The 19,761-nt window shown below is 54.0% G+C and overlaps 1 protein-coding gene across 1 annotated transcript in view; it reads left to right on the top strand.

Moving 5' to 3' along the window:
• The window catches only part of PPFIA1 (PTPRF interacting protein alpha 1), a 79,974-nt gene that overhangs the window by 30,961 nt on the left and 29,252 nt on the right, over window positions 1-19,761 (top strand). Inside the window, exons 3-16 of the mRNA XM_068976947.1 lie at window positions 479-580; window positions 1,083-1,247; window positions 1,898-1,972; window positions 2,343-2,444; window positions 2,668-2,889; window positions 4,541-4,687; window positions 6,049-6,183; window positions 7,301-7,375; window positions 7,718-7,801; window positions 10,527-10,658; window positions 11,905-11,967; window positions 12,913-12,992; window positions 15,145-15,280; window positions 17,684-17,907. Of these exons, the coding sequence (XP_068833048.1) occupies window positions 479-580; window positions 1,083-1,247; window positions 1,898-1,972; window positions 2,343-2,444; window positions 2,668-2,889; window positions 4,541-4,687; window positions 6,049-6,183; window positions 7,301-7,375; window positions 7,718-7,801; window positions 10,527-10,658; window positions 11,905-11,967; window positions 12,913-12,992; window positions 15,145-15,280; window positions 17,684-17,907 (1,742 nt within the window). The remainder of the gene's footprint in view (window positions 1-478; window positions 581-1,082; window positions 1,248-1,897; window positions 1,973-2,342; window positions 2,445-2,667; window positions 2,890-4,540; window positions 4,688-6,048; window positions 6,184-7,300; window positions 7,376-7,717; window positions 7,802-10,526; window positions 10,659-11,904; window positions 11,968-12,912; window positions 12,993-15,144; window positions 15,281-17,683; window positions 17,908-19,761) is intronic.

Genomic DNA, 19,761 nt, shown 5'->3' with positions numbered 1-19,761 from the left:
ATGACTGGGTGACTTCAGTGGAGTCAGGCTAAGAGATGGCCTTGGGGTGTCATCAGCCTTTTTCCCAGAGGAACACTCCAAAGCCTGGTGGCCTTGTAGACCTTACCTTTTTTCTTTACTCTCCCCAGCGTTTCAGGCCACTTGTCTGTGTGTCGTTTAAGAATCTCTTCATCCACTTTGTTGTTAGGATTTATGTTTAGGAAAGTATCTCAGACTTCCCTGGGTCTGGAGAAGGCAGGCTTGGATTCCGGGTTCTCCCCTGGCACGGGCCTGCCAGGTCGAGGTGGAGGCTGAAGGCCGGCCTGAGTAGTGGTGGTCTGCGTGGTCTTGGGGTCAGCGGACCTCCTCTTCTCTGGAGGGGCAGGGAGATCCTTTGTGTGGAGCCTGGAGAAGCTTGACAGGGTCAGTCTTCAGATTCTCACCCTCTTTCTAAATTTGGGTTTACATTTAGTTACTTACTCATTTAACTGTTTTCTAGGAGTTTGCAGCACTTACTAAAGAACTGAATGTGTGCAGGGAGCAGCTTCTTGAAAGAGAAGAAGAAATCGCTGAGCTGAAAGCGGAAAGGAACAACACCAGGGTCAGTAGGGGCTTCTCACGTGTTGACATTCGCCCCGCGGGGGTCAGCGCCGGGCTCGGTGCTGCTGTCTTTAAACTCTGTCTGGTTTTCAACCCTTTTTCCACATTTTCCCACTGAGCGGACCAGGGTGGGTCAGTTTGGGGTTCTCATACCTCGCTTCAAATTTATGATCAGAGCTAATGTAATTTTAGTACATTTGAGGGGGGTTTCTCTTAACTTACATTTTTGTCCATGCTTCACTTTGTGTGGGATCTTAATTCCCCGGCTGGGAATTAAACCCACGACCCCTGCAGAAGTGTGGAGTCTTAACTACTGGGCCACCAGGGAGGTCCAGTCTAACTTTAGACTGAACTGGCGGGATTCCGACATGCCTTAGCACAGTTTTGGTCTTAGCGTGAGGCTGAGAGGAGTTCTGCCCCGAATCCCAGCCTGAGGCTGAGAGGAGCCACTGCCCCGAATCCCAGCCTGAGGCTGACGGTGCTGCTCTGGCCTCTCCCTGCAGCTGCTGTTGGAGCACCTGGAGTGCCTGGTCTCACGGCACGAGCGGTCCCTGCGGATGACGGTGGTCAAGCGGCAGGCGCAGTCCCCAGCTGGCGTGTCCAGCGAGGTGGAGGTGCTCAAGGCGCTGAAGTCGCTGTTCGAGCACCACAAGGCCCTGGACGAGAAGGTACCAGCCACCCGGCCCCTCCTGGATTTGTACACTTGCTGCCTTGTTAGGTGGACGACGCACGTTTGTGTAACTAGTTGACTTTTGAGCGTCTTGTATTCTTGTAAATACGTTTTTTTTGTAAGAAGTCAGAGTTTTAAATATAGTTAAGCAGCGCTGCCTGCGCACATGCTCAGTCATGTCCGAGTCTTTCCGACCCTGTGGACTGCAGCCCACCACGCTCCTCTCTTCATGGGGCTTCCCAGGCAAGAACACCGCAGTGGGGCCCACCTTCTACTCCAGGGACCTTCCTGACCCAGGGATTGGACCAGCCCTCTTGTATTGACAGGCGGATTCTTTACCGCTGAGCCACCTGGGAAGCCCCCAGTTAAAAAGTATTAGTTGGCATAAATATTTCAAGATTTATTAAATTCTGTATATCAATTTGCAGTTAAAAACTGGGTAATAAAATTAATTTAGGATAACATTTTGTTCTCTCAAACTTAGAATTGAAAGCTGTTAACAAGCAGATTTTCTTGACGTTAAGATCAGTGAGAGACATTAAAGGTGCTCTGTTACGGTAGCCGTGTATGAGGGTGAGTGTACAGTGAGAAGTGTACTAATGTGCATACACACGTCAGCACACAGTGACTCGGCCCCTTTCATCTCAGGTGAGAGAGCGATTGCGAGTAGCGCTCGAGAGGTGTAGCTTGTTAGAAGAAGAGCTGGGCGCCACACACAAAGAGGTAAGCTCGATCCGCCGTCATGTAATTCGGCTAGGGCTTGTCATTTTTATCCCTTCGTTATGAAAAAGGATGAAGGCTGTAGCGGTGGGCATCAGGTGTTATTTGTCTTTCTGGTTGAGGACCTGCCCACCTGGGGTATTTTAATGACCAGTAAACTAGCCTTGTGGCTCAGAGCTACAGGATCTCTTCAGTGCCTCTTTGTCCAGGAGAAGACAGATTCTGACTCTGATCACCTGGCTCTATTCGGGGTGGACAGCATCACCACGCATTTTCTTTTATGTTGTGTTTTCAGTTTAGAGTTGAGGTTTTCCAAGTGGGGTTTTGCTGTGTTTACTGATTTCTTTATTCTCCTTCAATTTTTTGGTTTCAGCTGATGATTCTTAAAGAGCAGAATAACCAGAAAAAGGTACTAACGGACGGGGTGCTTGATGTAAATCACGAGCAGGAAAGCACGCCTAGCGCCAATGGAAAGGCAAGTCCTCCGTCTCGCGCTCTGCCTGGTTCTCGTCTTACTGTTCAGTCTGTGCGGGGCTTTTGGGAACCTCTCACCAACGCGCCATGTAGGTTGGAGCGGCCGTGAGGGTCCTGTGAGCTCCCAGAGCGCAGAACGCAGTGTGGACCTCACCGAATGCCCGGAGTGCTGTGTCCCCTCCCTCCCGAAACACGGCCACCTAAGGCTTCCTTCTCCCCCTTAGAGATCCTCCGACGGCTCTCTGAGCCACGAGGAAGACCTGGCCAAAGTGATGGAGCTCCAGGAAGTCATCGACAAGCAGTCGAGGGAGCAGAGCCAGATGAAGGAGCGCCTGGCAGCCCTCTCTGCCCACGTGACGGAGCTGGAGGAAGACCTGGACACGGCCCGGAAGGACCTCATCAAGTCCGAGGAAGTGAACACGAAACTGCAGCGGGACGTCCGCGAAGTGAGTGGCGGCGGCTGCGTCCGTTGTCCTGCGGTGGACTGTGGGTCCCTTGTTCTCCCGGGGATCTCAGCCTAGGGATGGCTGCATGAGCAAGAGCAGGGCACCGGCGGGACCGTGGCTGGTGGCCTCCCTGCCTCTGTGGGCTCTGGGGTCCGGGCGGTCCGTTGGCAGTGGACCGACACGAGGGCGGCCCTGGCGCTGTGCTGCACCCTGGGTGTGGACTCCGCATTCCTACAAGTTCTCGGCGGCCCAGTGTGTTCCTTTTTAGAAATTCATGCATCCATCCATTCAGTTATTGGCGTAGAGTTGCTTTGTACTGCTGTGTCAGTTTCTGCTGTACAGCAAGGTGAATCATATCCCTCTTTTTTTGGATTTCCTACCCATTCACTTCACCACGGAGCACGGAGTAGCGGTCCCTGCGCTGTGCAGTAGGGCCGATCTTACGCGTGGATCCGTAGTGAGTATGTGTTACTCACTGGCGATCTTACGCGTGGATCAGTAGTGAGTATGTGTCCCTCCTCCGCCTCAGACCCTCAGGCCTGAGCTGCACGACCGTGTGGAATCATGATGATTCTGGCGGTCACGTCTGCGGGTGTCGTGAGTTGTGAGAAGCTCCCTAGCGGTCACTGTGAACGCAGGAGAGTGCTGGCTCAGGCCTCCTCCTGTGAGCCTCGCCTCTCCTCTGTGCGCGGACAGACAGCGCCCACGCTGCCCCCCCCCCCCGCCGTGAGACCGTCTCAGGGAACCTCTCCAACACGTGGTACAGCAGGGGTACTTGTTTAGTAGCTTGGTGTGAGTAATTCTGGGTGAGAACTCAAAGCAGAAATATTTGCACACGTTTGTACAACCTGTTCACACTACTCTTTGGCAGTAGGAGGAGATTAGGTGTCAGAGTTTAATACTTAGAGAATTCTGGAAAAAGTGTTTTTAAGACCTTTCACTTTTAATGTTAGGACTTTCCCCATGTTGGTTACTAGTGACCAGGGAGGGACCTGAAATGGGTTTTGAGCCTGCGGACAGGAGTCGCACCACCAGCAAGTTCTGGCCCTGGTTTGAGCACTTCATACATGTGGCGTAACTGCTTTAGAAGAACTAGGCTTGAGAAGGCTGCACCCAGTTGTATTAAACTTTGAATTCTCTTTCCACTCGTTAATATTCTCACTTTAATTTTGAGGAAATTGCATGAGATTTTTCCAACTTTTCCCCGAGGAAACGAGCCTCAGAGCTCCTCATTGGATCTGTTGAAGGTCCCTCCCTGTTCTGGGTCAAGCCCGCCTGTATGGTGTAGCAGACAGAGGTCCTGACTTCCTGCCGGATACCTTCCCTCCTGGAATTCTTGCAGTAACAGGGTGGTTTAGTATACTTTCTGTTTGCTGTGTGGGTTTATTATGTAGAAAAGAAGCTTGGGAAACCGAGTGCCCAGACAGAACGTTAAGACAGATGGGTGCCAGTCGTGGCAGACGTGACATTGAGGTAGGCGCACTTTTGCTCATGCCAGAGAAAACTGCCACGTCTAGGACTTTAATCTTGAGGATGCTAACTTTATGTTTGATTTGAAGGTTAGGATTTAGCCCAGCTTTTTTACTCTTAGGTGTATCGGAGTGTTCCATGATAATGAGTTACCTTTTCTCCTCTGCAATGCCCGGTGTAGGCCATGGCCCAGAAGGAGGACATGGAAGAGAGAATCACTACCCTTGAGAAACGCTACCTCGCCGCACAGCGCGAAGCCACCTCTGTGCATGACCTCAATGATAAACTTGAAAATGAAATCGCAAATAAGGATTCTATGCATCGACAGGTAATGGCTTTTATTGAACTGTGTCTGACTTTTATAGCAGTGCGAGGAAGGTAAAGACCTGTTCATGTGTTGGAAATTAAGCCCCAGTGTAAAGTTCTTATGACCCTAAAATACTGTGTCGAAAAGTGTGGATGTACATCCTGGTAAATCAGCTGTACTGGAATGAAATACATTTTTTAAAAATCGGGGGTGACTGCAACTTACAGGTTTGAATTATTTGGGATTTGGTTTAACCATTTTGTGGAATTCCACTCACGACTCTTTTGTTTCACTTGAATGTGAATCTGTTGGCTTGTTAGCATTTTTTACTTACAGAGCTGAGGGTGGCAGGAACTTCACGGCAGCTGGCTGCCTGCTGAGAACTGGGGTCCCTGTGACAAAAGGCAGGGTTAGAGCTCCGGTCTGATTAGGCTTTGCACCTCCTGTGGTTTGGTGAGCCTTACTCGCTCCTGTTCCCCGGTGGTCTCAGATAATCAGGACTTAACCAGGAGAACCAAATCTGGCTTCTCAAAGCAAAGTGAGTCGGTCTGGTGTGTTGCAAAGGGTATCATTGGCCCCGACACAAAAATAAAATACTAGAAAACCGCTAAAATTTATGATGTGGAATGCTAATTAAGAGCATTACGATATACAAAATAATGGTTGTAAAAGGCAGATCAGGAAATACCCTGTACCATATGCTGTTGTTTTCTGAGGGTTTTAAAGCATATCGTATTGTTTGTGTATGTACATAGAATAATAACACACACAGAAAAAATAAGAAAGCTGCTTAGAAACAAATGTTAACCTCTCAGGAACCTGAGCTTATAGATAATATAATTTTTTTTCCTTTTTTGAAAAAGAATCTGTCTAAATTTTCTACATTGAAAGTTTTTCAGACTGACAAGATCTTTTAAAAGAATAATCGTGCATTTACAAATATCAGTTGACTGGCATTTCACCAGGCACACTCTTAGCGTGTCTGTATTTCAGAGGAGATGAAAGCCGTATTTTGGCTCACATGCCCGTGGCCGTCTGTGGTCAGTAGGGTTCCCTTAAAAAGATGATTCTGGTGATGTTTTAAGAAGGGTCAGTACTGAACCCTTCTTCCCTTAACTTGTCAATAAGAATGAATAAGCTTCTATAGAAAACTGATCTTTAATGTACAAGAACTTTTTTTTTTTTTTAAAGACTTCTTTGGGGTCGTTTAGGAAAAGCAAATACTCTGGCGGGAGGTGTTCTGCCCAGTGAGACTAAGCCCAGGAACACAGAGAAAATTCACTGTGCCGCAGCTGCTGAAACAGAGCTAATCCGGCAGACACGTGCGTTCAGGGTTCGTCTCAGCGACTCGGCCGCTTTCACGCTCTGCTCTCCCCTTGTAGACAGAGGATAGAAACCGGCAGTTGCAGGAGCGCCTGGAGCTGGCAGAGCAGAAGCTGCAGCAGACGCTGCGGAGGGCGGAGACGCTGCCCGAGGTGGAGGCTGAGCTGGCGCAGAGGGTGGCTGCGCTCTCCAAGGTACTGCCCTGGGTCCGTGGGGCCCGGGCGTGTGCAGAGGTGGCCGCGCTCTCCAAGCGCCGCTCTGGGTCCCGGGGGATGGGGGCCTGCGGGGAGGGCCTGTTCCCGTGCTGTCCCACCGCGCCCCTGCCCCTGCTGCCCAGTCCAGGCAGGAGCGCAGACGCAGGAGTCATGCTGCCCGTCTGAGACGGGGGCGCTCCTGGAGTGTCGGACAGTGTCCCCGCTTCTGTGCCATCCCTCCGTTAATCTCCCTCCATTTTGTTCCGTGTTCTGTGTGTCCCTGGGACGCTTCAGCTCCGAGTCACTGCTTCTCAAGAGTTCAGTCAGTCACCAGCTCAAAGCCTTGGCAGGATAGTTCTTCTCAGACCTAGGAAAATCCCATTCTCATTTAGGAGACTCTTAAGTCTTTGTTCGGAGAAGTCACTGGCGACCCAGTCCATACTCTTGGCCTGGAAAATCCCGTGGATGGAGGAGCCTGGTGGGCTGCAGTCCATGGGGTCGCCAAGAGTCGGACACGACTGAGTGGCTTCACTTTCACTTTTCACTTTCACGCATTGGAGAAGGAAATGGCACCCCACTCCAGTGTTCTTGCCTGGAGAATCCCAGGGATGGGGGAGCCTGGTGGGCTGCCGTCTCTGGGGTCGCCCAGAGTCGGACACGACTGACATGACTCAGCAGCAGCAGCAGCTGCAGTAAGTCTTTATTCACACACTTGTTGAAAGTTGCAGCGGGGCACGAGCCCCACTCCCAGCGTGCTGTCCCCGGGAGCCCACAGGTGAGAGGCCGCGTCCCGGGGATGTGGCGCTGCTAGAGGCATCATCCCCACTGCCAGCCGGCCAGCCACCCCGTCCTTCTGGCAGGAAAGATGTTGTCCCACGCTGTTGGTGGGCACTGGCTGGGCACAGACAGTCGGGTGGGCCTGTGCTGGCACAGCTGTTGAGAGCGTTGCCCGGAGCTCAGTGAGCGGCTGAGGGGCCGTCCGGTGCTCGCAGACCCTCCCAGAGCAGGGTCACTAATAGCCGCCAGGCGGCGCCCTTCTGCCTGTGATCTTCCTCTCAAGGCTTGGTTTCTCCTCTCCCCCGGCATCTCTGCTGTCCGTCCCCGGTCGGCCTTGTAGTCCGACCTTTTGTCTTCCGGAATCTCTGCCACTAAGGAGGCTAAACAGTTCGAACTTCCCTCCCAGCTTAGGAAGGTAGAACGTGTGCCTCGCGCGTCCCGCGCTTGCTGCTGCCTGCTGCCCGCCCCGGCTCGTCACACGCAGTCCAAGGAGGGGGCGCAGCAGCCACGGGTGCGGGGCCCAGGGCGGTGGGGAGCACGTCTCCTCTCACGAGCCGGTCACCAGCACCTTCTGTCACCCACGTGTCACATGCGAAGCCACTCAGGCGGTTTGAGCAGGCATGCGGGCGTGCCCCCCGCAAACCCAGGGCCCGTGGTCCGCATAGAGCATGGCCTGCTTGCCGCCCCTGGGGTCACAGCCCGCGTGCCATCAGGATGGGGCGCTGCAAGCGGGACTGACCCTGTTCTTGGCCGACAGGCGGAAGAGAGACACGGCAACATCGAGGAGAGGCTGCGGCAGATGGAGGCCCAGCTGGAGGAGAAGAACCAGGAGCTGCAGCGGGTGCGTGTGCTGACGGGGAGGCCGCGTCTGGGCTGGCACCACCTTTTTCCACCGCTCCCGTCTCTGCTGTCGAGTGTGTGCGTGTGTGGCCCCGTCTGCTGACCTGGGCACCCGCCTCCTCAGGAGCAGGGCCAGAGGTGGTCGCCCATAGGCGGTGGGCAGGGGCCAGGGGAACCCCCACATCCAAGGAGGCTGCTTATTGCTCTGAGCAGCCAGTCGGGGGAGCTGCTTGGGATACAGGTGGCCTTTAGAGTGCCCCTCAGACAAACCTGAGGTGCCAGTCCGAGGCCCACGAAGCTGAAGGCATGGCGCCCAGGTGTGCACCCTGCTTGCCTTGGAGGAGGCGCTGGAGTCCCCCCTGCCAGACTGCTGGTCCAGACACGTGTGTAGGATGGCTGCTCCTGGACAGGAGGAGGACCGCTGCTGCGCTGCGACAGAAGGCACGCCAGGAAAGGGCGACGGTGGAGGCTCGCATCCCCGAGTCCTGAGAGAGGTTTCCCGGAGAGGTTGGCCACACGGCGATGTGGGCCATCCGGCAGGCGGAGGGCCTCCCGGGTCCGGCCTCAGGCATCAGTACTGTCCCCACCACGCCTGTGTTCTTGGGCCTGAACTGCAGAGCCTCACACGCGGGTTCCCAGGGGCAGCGATGCTGACTCCCATCATGAGACCCGCGGTGAGGCGCCCTCCCCGCCTCGGCAGAGAGCTCCCCATCTCCCGATCAGGGGTACACCTCCTTACTTTCAGAACTGCTGCTCAGAGGCTGTTGAGATCGGGATGCTGCTTATGACTAAGCCAATTCAAAGTAGACTTTTGTTTTGCTTTAAAAATATTTGAATACTGATGTCTTAATGTGGAATCTGTGACAGGTTTTATTTTCTTGGGCTCAAAAATCACTGCAGATGGTGACTGCAGCCATGAGATTAAAAAATCCTTGCTCCTTGGAAAGCTATGATAAACCTAGACAGCATATTAAAAAGTAGTGACATCACTTTGCCGACCAGGGTCCATATAGTCAAAGCTGTCGTTTTTTTCCAGTAGTCACATATGGATGTGAGAGTTGGACCATAAAGAAGGCCGAACGCTGAAGAACTGATGCTTCTGAATTGTGTTGCTAGAGCAGGTTCTGTTTTAATGGAAAATATTTAACAGAAAATAATCTGGGTTTTAATTGTTTATGATGGAGAACTTGAAACATGCCCCAAAGTGGAAGGAGCAGTATAACAAATGCCCGTGGCCATCGATCAGCTTCAGCAGTTTCCAGCACAGGGCCAGCCTCAAATATGTCGTTCTTCTGTCTTCTCTCCATTTTTTTTATATACAGTAGATCCTAAAACAGCTTTTTAAACCATGAAATTGCTGTTCATTATATAAAACACAGACTTGCCCACTTTGTTTTTTCATTGAAAAATTGCTTGAGGTAATTACTTCTAGTTTTTAAATATGAATTATCATATTGGGAAGGATGCTGAGAGGTCACCCTGATGCTGGGAAAGATTGACGGCAGGAAGAGAGTGGATGACAGAGGATGAGATGGTTGGATGGCATCACCAACTCAATGGACATGAGTTTGAGCAAGTTCTGGGAGTTGGTGATGGGCAGGGAAGCCGGGCATGCTGCAGTCCATGGGGTCACACAGTCAGACATGACTGAGCAACTGAACTGAACTGAATATGAATTATCATTGGAAGAAAAGCTGTGACCAACCTAGATAGCATATTAAACAGCAGAGACGTGACTTGGCCGTCAAAGGTCCACCTAGTCAAAGCTGTGGTTTTTCCAGTGGTCATGTATGGATGTGAGAGCTGGACCATAAAGAAGGCTGAGTGCCGAAGGATTGATGCTTCTGAACTGAGGTGTTGGAGAAGACCCTTGAGAGTCCCCTGGACTTCATGGAGATCAAACCAATCTATCCCAAAGGAAATCAGTCCTGAATATTCGTTGGAAGGACTGATGCTAAAGCTGAAGCTCCAATACTTTTTCTAATACCTGATGTGAAGAACTGACACATTGGAAAAGACCCTGATGCTGGGAAAGATTGAGGGCAGGAGGAGAAGCTATGACAGAGGGCAGTCGGTCGGATGGCGTCAGCGACCCAGTGGATGTGAGTTTGAGCAGACTCTGGGAAGCAGTGAAGGGCAGGGAGGCCTGGCGTGCTACAGTCCATGGGGTCACAGAGAGTCAGACACGACTGAGTGACTGAAAAACAGCAATCGCTACGAAGAATTCAAGTGATGTTGGATGTAAAGAAGCACACATGGAAGTCTGTCTGCACTCGCTTTTCTTCCAAAATGGATTTTCTCACCTTTTGCTTGATAAATTGAATTCATTTCACCCCCTAAATCCAGACTCAGGCTTGTTTATATATTGGGAAATTCCTCCACCAACATGTGTGTAAGCCGATTCCCTTTAAAGTCTGCTTGTTTCTGAGTGTAAATCTACTTGCTCCCCGAACCCCTCCGACAGGTAATGGCTGGTGACAGTAAGGTCCCCCAGGTGCTCTGCCAAAGAGAAGCGTTGGGAGTGACCTTTGACCAGTGAAGTCCCTGCCACCCTCTGCACCTGCCCGTCTGCTCTGGTGATGCTCAAGAGCCCCCAGAGGTGGCCGTGGAAGGGACCGCCTTGGGAGCCAGGGCGCAGGCCGCTCGCGTTGCGGCTCCCCGGTACTTTTAAAATAATGATCGTGCTTGTTCTTGAAGTTAATGAGTTTTTGTTTTTCCTGTTTTAGGCAAGGCAGAGAGAAAAAATGAATGAAGAACACAATAAACGCTTATCAGATACCGTGGATAAGCTTCTGTCTGAATCAAACGAGAGGCTTCAGCTTCATCTGAAGGAGAGAATGGCTGCTCTGGAGGATAAGGTGAGCCGGCCCCTCAGCCGCTTTACCAAGAGGCATCTGACCCGGCCCGGGCTGGTTTGTTGGGGGGGAGCCACGGGGAATCTCCAGGAGAGGAGTTGGAAAACTGTTCCTGTAGAGGGCCCCTCAGTGGTGTCTTTACTGGCATGAATAATTGAGTAGCGGCATGTCACGCTACTCAGTAAGCATGACAGCATCCACAGGCAGTGTGTAAGGAACAGACGTAGCCGTGTGCCCGCAACCCTTACGAGAGCATCAGCGAGCCAGATCCACCGATGGCCCGGGTTACAGCCGCTGTGCTAGAACTTTCTTCTAGGTCCACCCTCACCCCTTCATTTCTTTCTTAGAAGTTTATTTCTGGGCCTTTCCTGGCGGTCTGGTGGTTGAGAGTCTGCCTTGCAAGCTCAGGGACGCAGGTTCGATCCCTGGTTAGGGAGCTAAGATCCTGCGTGTCGCGGGGCAACCACGACAGAGGAGCCCTGCGTGTGCAGCCGAGGGCCGATGCGGCCCATCAGTGAGTTTAGTTCAGCAGCTTTTATATAACGTGATAGAGGACATTGAATCAGCTAAAAGCAAGCATTCTCATAATCCAACTCCAGCCTTCTCTCTTTTCATTTGCTTTGGAAAATGTCTGAGAACCTCTGTCAGAGCAGCCTAGTGGGCAACACTCTGGTTCAGGTTCGGTGAAAACCTGTCCCAGCTGCACCAGCGCCCTAAGGATGAGGCGCAGAACCTTCCCCTAGGTCGGCGCTTGGGCGGCGCTTGTCTGAGAGAGACCAGTGGTCCCTATAAGTTCTGCGGCACATTTCTCCCCGACAAAACCCAAGATGACGCACACGCTTCACTAGAGTCCACACGGGGAAGGCCCCTCATTTCACCCTGACCTGTGGGCTGGCTCTGAGGTGGGGATGGTCTTGTCTCGGGTTTGAATTTTGCGTGTGTAACCTGCACCAATTTCCTGCGTGACCACTGAACTACAAAAGCTGAAAGCAAGTTTAAAGCAGTTTCACTTGCCCCAAGGAGCTGGCCTCCTTGTATCTGGAAGATCAGTCGGGGAAGGAGAAGATTGTCTGTGTACAAGTCCGTGTTAAGAGTTGTCATCTGGCCTCGTGCCAGCACTTCACACTGGGCGTGAGGCCCGTCACTCATCCCGAGGGGCTTTATGCTTTCAGACAGAAGTGTAGCTGTCCCACAGTCCACGCAGTATCTGTAAGAATCGACACCAAAGCACTCTTTGTATCTTTTTCAGAATTCTCTTCTACGGGAAGTTGAAAATGCGAAAAAGCAATTAGAAGAAATGCAAAACGACAAGGTACTTACATGTCTAAATCGTTCAGAAATTTGTTAAGAGCCGAACTGAATCCATCTGAATCCCTACGGATGCCCAGCAGAGGTCGAGTCACGTTTTCTTTACGGCTCGCCCGCTGCTGCGTCGTGCATGGCGCTTCTGGCTGTGATCACTGACTGTATTTGCATCATAGGTGGATTTAGAGTGTGTGGCCATCCTGTGTGGTTCAGAATTCTGAGTAGTCCTTTCTGGGTTCACTCGAACGCTGAGGCAAAGCAGGAGCCTTTCACGTGGACAGTGCTGTCCGTCAGATGGTACGAGCCACACACACAGTCTAAAGTTTCCTAAAAACGAACGGGCTACTTTGCGTTCTGTCCCTCACTGTGAGTCTTGAAATCTCCTGTGTGATTGCCACATCGAGCTTTGCACCGGCCTGTCTCACGTGCTCCGTGGCTGCACGAGGCGTGTGACTGCCGTGGCCGACAGCACAGAGCTGCCGGGTTGAGTTGAGTGACTCGGAAACTTGACCCATGTGACTTGTTTTACCCTGTGAGGAAGTGAAGTGGGGTGCAGAGGAATGAGTGTGAGGAATGCCCGGGAGTGAGTGTGAGCTCCGTGGAGATGGTTTAAAGCAATGAGAGGAGTGAGGGCAACAGAGTAAGTCCTACCCCCCGCCCCCACCCCAAGTCCAGCTTCTCTCTGCAGACGTCATCGCTGGTAATGGCTTGCCATGTTCCCTCCAGAAGCTTTCCTACACCTGAGATGGAACTTCCTCTTCATTATGGTTTATAAGGGGTAATACTGTTCTGAGTGCTTATATTTGCTATGGGACTCTTAGAGAACATCTTCTCAGAATTAAAGTGTTTGGAGTTGATACCTACTAACGCCTCCTGCCATGCACACTTTGGTGCAAGCCACTTTACATCCGGAAAGCAAGCGGTGCAGGCTGTGTCATTTGCTGTTTCGTAGGACCAGCTGATTCTCAATCTGGAAACCCTGAGAGCCGAGCTGGAGCAGACGAGGCTGCGAGGGGCTCCCCTCCACCACGGGTAGGCCGCTCCCCCGGGCAGCTCCCCTCTGCGCTGTCGAGTGGGACAAAGGCCTGTCTGGTGTGCAGACAGTATGACTGGGTGTCGCTCATGGCCGCACCTCAAGGAGCCTGTAGCTCCGTGGCCAGCGACAGGGAAGAGACAAGCATTGTTCCTTAGGGTGAAACTTGGTACCATGGAGTGGTGGTCACAGTATTGACAAAACTCAAAACCACAGGCGGAGGTTTGGAAGTGGGGGGCCGACCAGTTGATCTTGGGTGTATTCATTTGAGGGGCCTGACAGACTGTGACACTGATGTTTCTGAAGAGTCGCAGAAGGTTAATGGCCTGTAGTCATTTTTACGAGAATGGAGACTGAGACGTGACTTGCCGTTGGCTGCGGTGGGAGGAATCACCTGGCTTGGGAATGAGGCGAGCAGATTACTGAGCATCCTGAGTTTTTCTTACTCCTTGTTATAGGGGCAGTAATTCTTACTATTTAGATTTTTCTTTGGCTTCTTCATGAAAAATGGTCACAAGTGAGTTAAACTTTAGCAAAGGTTGTTAAAGTGCTTAACTGGTGACATTCATTCATCTCTAGGAAATTGACTCTTGCTTGAATCCTGATTTAGGAGACTGTTTGGAGCCCGCATGCATATTTCTGCTTTTGTGTGCTTAGGGGATCCTCGCGGTCCAGGGCCCCCGCCCAGCCTTCTTCTAGAGAAAAGGGATATCATTGTAGACAAAGGCAGAGCCAGAAACTGGCCCTGTGTCTGAAACCACGGCGGGTGGAGTTCAAGGGGAGCACGTGCCCTGCGGGACGGATGGGGGACATGGCCAGCCTTGCCCGCAGAGCTCCTCCAGGGTGAGGGCCTGGTGCTGTCAGAGGGGGAGACCCCCTGCTCCCGGGGTGGATGAGATGAGTGTGAGGAGGACTGTGCGGACAGTGGAGGAAGAGGAGGTGGACACGGCCTCTTGCTCTGCAGACTCTGGGCAACGAGGAGGGTGCTGGTGCTGGGACCCAAAGGCCTGGCGCAGTTGGGGGTTCAGAGGGAGAAGCCTGGTCACCAGTCCCCTGCGTGTCAGTGAGAGAGAAGAGGAGGCAGCCGGGGAGTAGTAGGGGCCGCTGTGCTCTGAAGACGGGGACCGCAGCGGCTGGGCGAGGGAGGGGTGTCTCCAGGAGGCAGCTCTCCAGGGGTCAGTGACTCGGCAGCACAGGTGGGGCCTCGGGGCTGGCTTCCGGGCAGGGCAGGCTGGCCCAGGCCGGGGGAGTGGGGACTGAAGCCTGGATCAGAGGCAGGGCAGGCTCAGTGTATTTGGCAGGACCTCGCAGTGGAATTGGTCACCTTGTCTCTGAGACCTTCTCCTGGAGGAAAGAGCCTCAGGTGAGGAGGGGGAGAGCGATGGAGGCTGCACTCCGCGAGGGGACTGGGAGGTGATGGTGGGGGCATCTCAACCCAGAGGCCTCTGGCCTTCAGAGGACCTGCGAGTGTCCACAGTCCCAAGCAGGACTCTGTCGTAGCTTCCACCTGACTCCCAAGTGTTCTGCAGTAGAAGTTGAGCAGAGAAAGGAGCGGTTCCATTAGGAGGGAGGGGAGATGGGAGGGAAGACAGGTGTGGCTCGGGGAGGTTCTAGACTTGCATCTCCTGGGAAATACCCGTGCGGCTCAGTTCCGAGCTGTGGGTCCGAGGGCTTTGTGCCGTGGGCTGTCTGAGGTGCCGTCAGAAGTGCTGAGAGCGGTGCAGACAGTGTTCCAGGGAGACGGGTGTTTGTGGTCCATGGACGTCATGCGGGAGGTGGAGGGCAGAGCAGGCAGGCACGGGCCAGAGCGGGCGTGGGTGCCCAGGAGCCGGTGGAGCAGGTGCAGCCCCGCCCCAGGACCTGAGGGTGGGCTCTGGGGGACCGCAGCCCCGAGCACCGGGCAGCCAGCCACACCCTCGCCTTAGCGCTGCCTTCCCTACATACAGGAGCTGCCCGGCTGGTGGCGCTGAGACCTGAGTGTTCGCAGGGCAGCGGGGTGGGCCTGCTGCTGTTGGAGCCAGGAGGGCAGAGCCCGCCCCGCGGCCCCTTTTCTGTGAAATTGCCAATTTTCCAGATTGACAGGCTCTGGCTTGACTGACAGAGTGAGCTCTCTTTTCTCCTAACAGCATTCTTCTTTTCCGTGTGTTCCAGCCGACCGCACCTGGGCAGTGTCCCGGACTTCAGGTTCCCTGTGGCCGACGGGCCGGCAGACTCCTTCAGCGGCACGGCGGTGCTGCGGCGCCCCCAGAAAGGCCGGCTGGCAGCGCTGCGTGACGAGCCGTCCAAGGCAAGGACCACCCCTCCCCCGCCGCCCCCTGCCTGTCCCTGGTGGGCACCTTGTGAGGCCCCCGCCCCCGACACTGTGGTCCTGGCGCAGGTTTGGAACCGAGTGTTGATAGATCGCTTTACGTGTTCCCATTTTCCTTTTTCCGGCTAAGAGTTTACTTTCAAGGCATGTTTGTTTTTTTTAAAGAACCAATTTTGATAACGTGTGGCTTCCTGTGAGGCCCGGCACGGTACTAATTAGCACAGTTTTGAAACCATCCTACGAGTGAAAGGATCCACACGTGCCTCATGTTTTAGTGAGAAGATTCTCGTTGGAAGGTTAAGCGCCTTCGTATTTTCGCCTCATTCATGGCGTGTGTTTTTTCGTATGTCTCTGTGTTTTGAGCTCCCACGTTCAGCGGGCAGCTAGTTTAGACCAGACGTCGTTGGAACTAGGACTCCAGCAGTGACTTAAAAACCATGTGCCTTTTTTATCCACTGCTGCATAACGAACCACTGCAGAGCTTGGTAACCTCGCAGTGAGCAGGCCACGGCCCACAGTTCCTGTCACTGTCCCAGGCGGGCCTGACTCAGGGCCTCCTGAGGGCGCAGATTCGGGAAGGCTCCCCGGGGCTGGATGGCAGGCTTTCAGACTCACCTGGCTGCTGGGGACAGGCCCAGGTCCCTGCTGTGCAGACCTCTGCATGGCCTGGCTTTCCTTGGAACGCCCTCTGAGAGCGAGAGCATGAGGTGTAGCCCGGGGCCTTTCATGCCCTGGTTCGGAAGCTACACACCTTCACTTCTGTTTTCGAGCGTGAGCTGTGAAGTCCTGCCTCGCTCGGGCTGAGCAGGAGTTGCCCCTTCTGCCTCTTGAAGGGAGGAGGATGGAAGGATTTGTGGACCCCTTTTTAAACCAGCGCAGCCTGTCGGACAGTAATGAGCAGGGAAAGGAGACCAGAGTGCCCGAGTTGTCCGAGGAGGAGGGGACGATCGTGTGTGAACAGGGTAGCCAGCGAGGTGACACCAGGAGGGTGACCTTGAATCAGAGACCTGGAGGCGGGAAGAGAAGCCGCCACTCGGAGATAGATCAAGGGTCGAGTCAACCGGCAGGGACAAGGGAGAGAGCGGCCTGGATCAGGGAGGACCCGGGCTCAGGCCTGAGCAGCTCGAGGCCGGAGCCTGTTTCCTACGGTGAGGAGGGCTGCCAGGCAGGAGCTCAGAGCCGGGCCTCTGCCCTGTGGAGGTGGACAGGCCCATCCAGGGGACGTGTCCGGTCAGCAGCTGAGTGTTCCAGCCTGCATCCGGGAGAGGACTCACTCAGCTCAAGGTGGACTGGGGTTGCGGGCATGCAGATGGTGTTTAAAGGCATGAGCAAGATAAAGTCGCCAGGCAGGTGCCTGTGGAGAGAGATGGGGTGCACGGGTAGAGCTGGGGGCTGCCCCATGTTCCGAGGTTGAGAAGGGCACAAGGGACTGAGGAAGAGCCCCAGGGAGGGCGGGGCCTGGAGCCGAGGGAGAGACACGCTGGGTGGGTGGGGAGGGGGTTTGGTAACACGGGGTCCTTGGAGCCCCCGGGAGCTGCCCTGTGGGGTGGGCCCCCCGCCTGCTTGCAGAGACTGGGCGGGGAGGGGGACAGTAGAGGCCACTCCCGGGGAGCTCTGAGACCCGCGGTGGGCGCTGCGGGCAGCCCTAGAGGAGCAATCTGCTGGTTCCTGTGGTGCGATTTTAAGCAGGAAAAGGGAGAGGACGTGCTGCCCGGGCTGACGGGGGTGAACCTGTAGGCAGAGAAGGGTGTGAGCTGTGCGAGGGGGCGGGCGGCACGGGGCCCAGTGGGCACTCTCTGTGCATCCCTGATTACAGAGCCGCCTTGCGATGCAAGGGGCTGTCCCCCAGGACAGCCCGAGTGCCTGCGCCCCGGGAGGAGAGCGCGGGGGGCTGGCCCTCCCGTCCCCTGGCTGCCCTTGCTCGCTCCTGTCTGTGGGTGCTCAGACCAGCCTGGAAACGGAGGGCTGGGAGCCTGTGAGGACGGCACTCCCCGGTGAACTAGTAGCAGCGATGACCGCCGAGGTGGACCCAGCGGCTGCGGAGCTGAAGGATGTCTTTTTCTTCTCTTCCTTCAGCCTGGCTGATGGTGGCATGGGTGTATTTTTTTAATTTTCGGTTTGTGTCTGACTCCATCAGCCCACCCTTGGGAATAACCTCATAGGATTGCCCCCCGTCCATGCTTAGACTTGAGTGTCACCAGGCGTCTAGGAACTGGATTTTCCTGCCCGTTTCTTCAGTACTGCTCGCTTAAGAGATGGCAGTGGCTTATAAGCATGGCCCCTTTATCCACAGTCAGGGCTTCCATGTAAACTTGTGTTCCGTTCCTGATTCCATGAGGTGCCTTGAATGTTGCTGACGAGCTGTGGTCCTCTCGTGCCCAGGTGCAGACGCTGAACGAGCAGGACTGGGAGCGCGCACAGCAGGCCAGCGTGCTGGCCAACGTGGCCCAGGCGTTCGAGAGCGACGTGGACGTGTCTGACGGCGAGGGCGACAGGGACGCCCTCTTCAGTTCAGCCTCTCTGCTGTCGCCTAGCGGGCAGGCCGATGCCCAGACTCTGGCCATGATGCTTCAGGAGCAGCTGGACGCCATCAACAAAGAGATCCGGTGGGTGCGCCCGAGCCCAGCACCCTGGAAACTCAGCTCCTCTGAGGACCTGTCTTGTCCTCAGAGAAGTCTGAGTATTCCACAGGAAGAAAACTGACCTCAGATCTGCTTCAAGAGTTTTTGGTTCCGAGATTGCCCTTGATTATAGAGCTTGGTCGGCCGGGGCGTTCTGTCCACAGTGTGGTGTCAGCACTCTGTCGGGGGGGGCATTGTGGAGTGTCCCCCTCGCCAGCTCTGAGGCCCAGGGTGGACGAGGTGCCGAGGCAGTGTCCCCTGTGGCCCGTGCTTCCTCCTGTGTCCCTCAGAGCCCCCCAGGCTCTGGTGAAAAGCCACCTGGAACAGAAAAGCTCAGGTTTGGGGCTGGGAAATTCCCAGTAGGATCTACATTTTCCTTTTTAAGTTAACACAGTGTGAAAATTGGCTTGTTGTAAAACAGTAGTCCACGGACATGTGCTTGAGTTTTTCTCATCTCATCAGTATATTTAAGATGTTTTCTTTAGACACCGTCTTGGCAGTTATAACAATTTACAAAACAGGATAGAATCCATAGGCCCGCCTCGTGGTGAGCAGGAGGCCTCGGGTCTGGGTGCAGCCGGGTGGCTGGGAGCCCCGAGGCCTACCCGGTGCCACACAGCCGTGCCCCTGTCCTCAGTGTATGCTCAGAGCGGCCGCAGGCCGGTGACCCTGCACAGGACCTGGCAGAGCTGCTGCTCAGATTGTGCTTGTCACGTCAGCTCAGGCCGAGGTGCCATTCCTGTCGGCCAAGTGCAGGGGGCACAGGGGAAGGGCAGGGCTGAGTGGTACAACCAGCGAGTGCAGGCGCTGTCGCCTGCAGGCTGACGCCGTAGACGGGCTGCTCGTGGGCCGTGCTAGAGCACAGACGGGCTCAGAGAAGTGTCTTCCCCGTCCCCTGGGAAATATGGAACGGTTATGTATTGATATTTTTATTTTTACAGCATGTTGTCAGGTAAAAGTGATTTTCCCTTATGCAACAAGCTGACTTGATGTAAGTGGTAAATTCTGTCCATCAGCTTATTATCAACAGTGAAAAGTTTTCAGGATGTATAAGTAGAACTGGAAAGGTTAAGACCTGTAAGAACCTTGTATTGTAATATGAAAATCATTTTATTTGCATAATCGAGTATTTAAACTGCTGTATAAAATCATTTGCTACACATTAGGAGAGAGGAACAGTAACCATGGATTGTAGGTTAACGCAGCACAATTGCGGAGAAGGCAGTGGCGCCCCACTCCAGTGCTCTTGCCTGGAAAATCCCATGGACGGAGGAGCCTGGAAGGCTGCAGTCCATGGGATCGCTGAGGGTTGGACACAACTGAGCGACTTCACTTTCACTTTTCACTTTGATGCATTGGAGAAGGAAATGGCAACCCACTCCAGTGTTCTTGCCTGGAGAATCCCAGGGACGGGGGAGCCTGGTGGGCTGGCATCTCTGGGGTCGCACAGAGTCGGACATGGCTGAAGCGACTCAGCAGCAGCAGCAGCAGTAGCACAGTTGACATGAATCCAGAAACTCACACGAAGCTGGTGGAGAGCTCAATCAAGTGGTGCATTTGTTCAAATACAACTTAAAAAAAATCAGCTCAGCCCTTCATCTGGTCTGCAGACTTGTGTTTAGGAACTCCAGCTTGTTCGAGAATCGCTGTTTGATTATCAGAGTTCCCGATTCCCAGTGGAAAAGACTTGAGGCGCTGACATGCATCTCTGCCCTGAGAGCAGGGAAGGTAAAGGTCGTGAACTTCAGGTATCTCCTCACAGGGAGAGAGCTGCCGCCCAGGCCCTGTCAGAATGTTAATGTAAAGAAGGAAAATCAAACGTGAATGATCAGGGGCCCC

The sequence above is a fragment of the Capricornis sumatraensis genome, chromosome 8 (genome assembly GCF_032405125.1).
Source record: "Capricornis sumatraensis isolate serow.1 chromosome 8, serow.2, whole genome shotgun sequence".
Classification (NCBI taxonomy): domain Eukaryota; kingdom Metazoa; phylum Chordata; class Mammalia; order Artiodactyla; family Bovidae; genus Capricornis; species Capricornis sumatraensis.
Note: the sequence above shows the minus strand (reverse complement) of the source record. Positions and strands in the feature narration are given on the sequence as shown.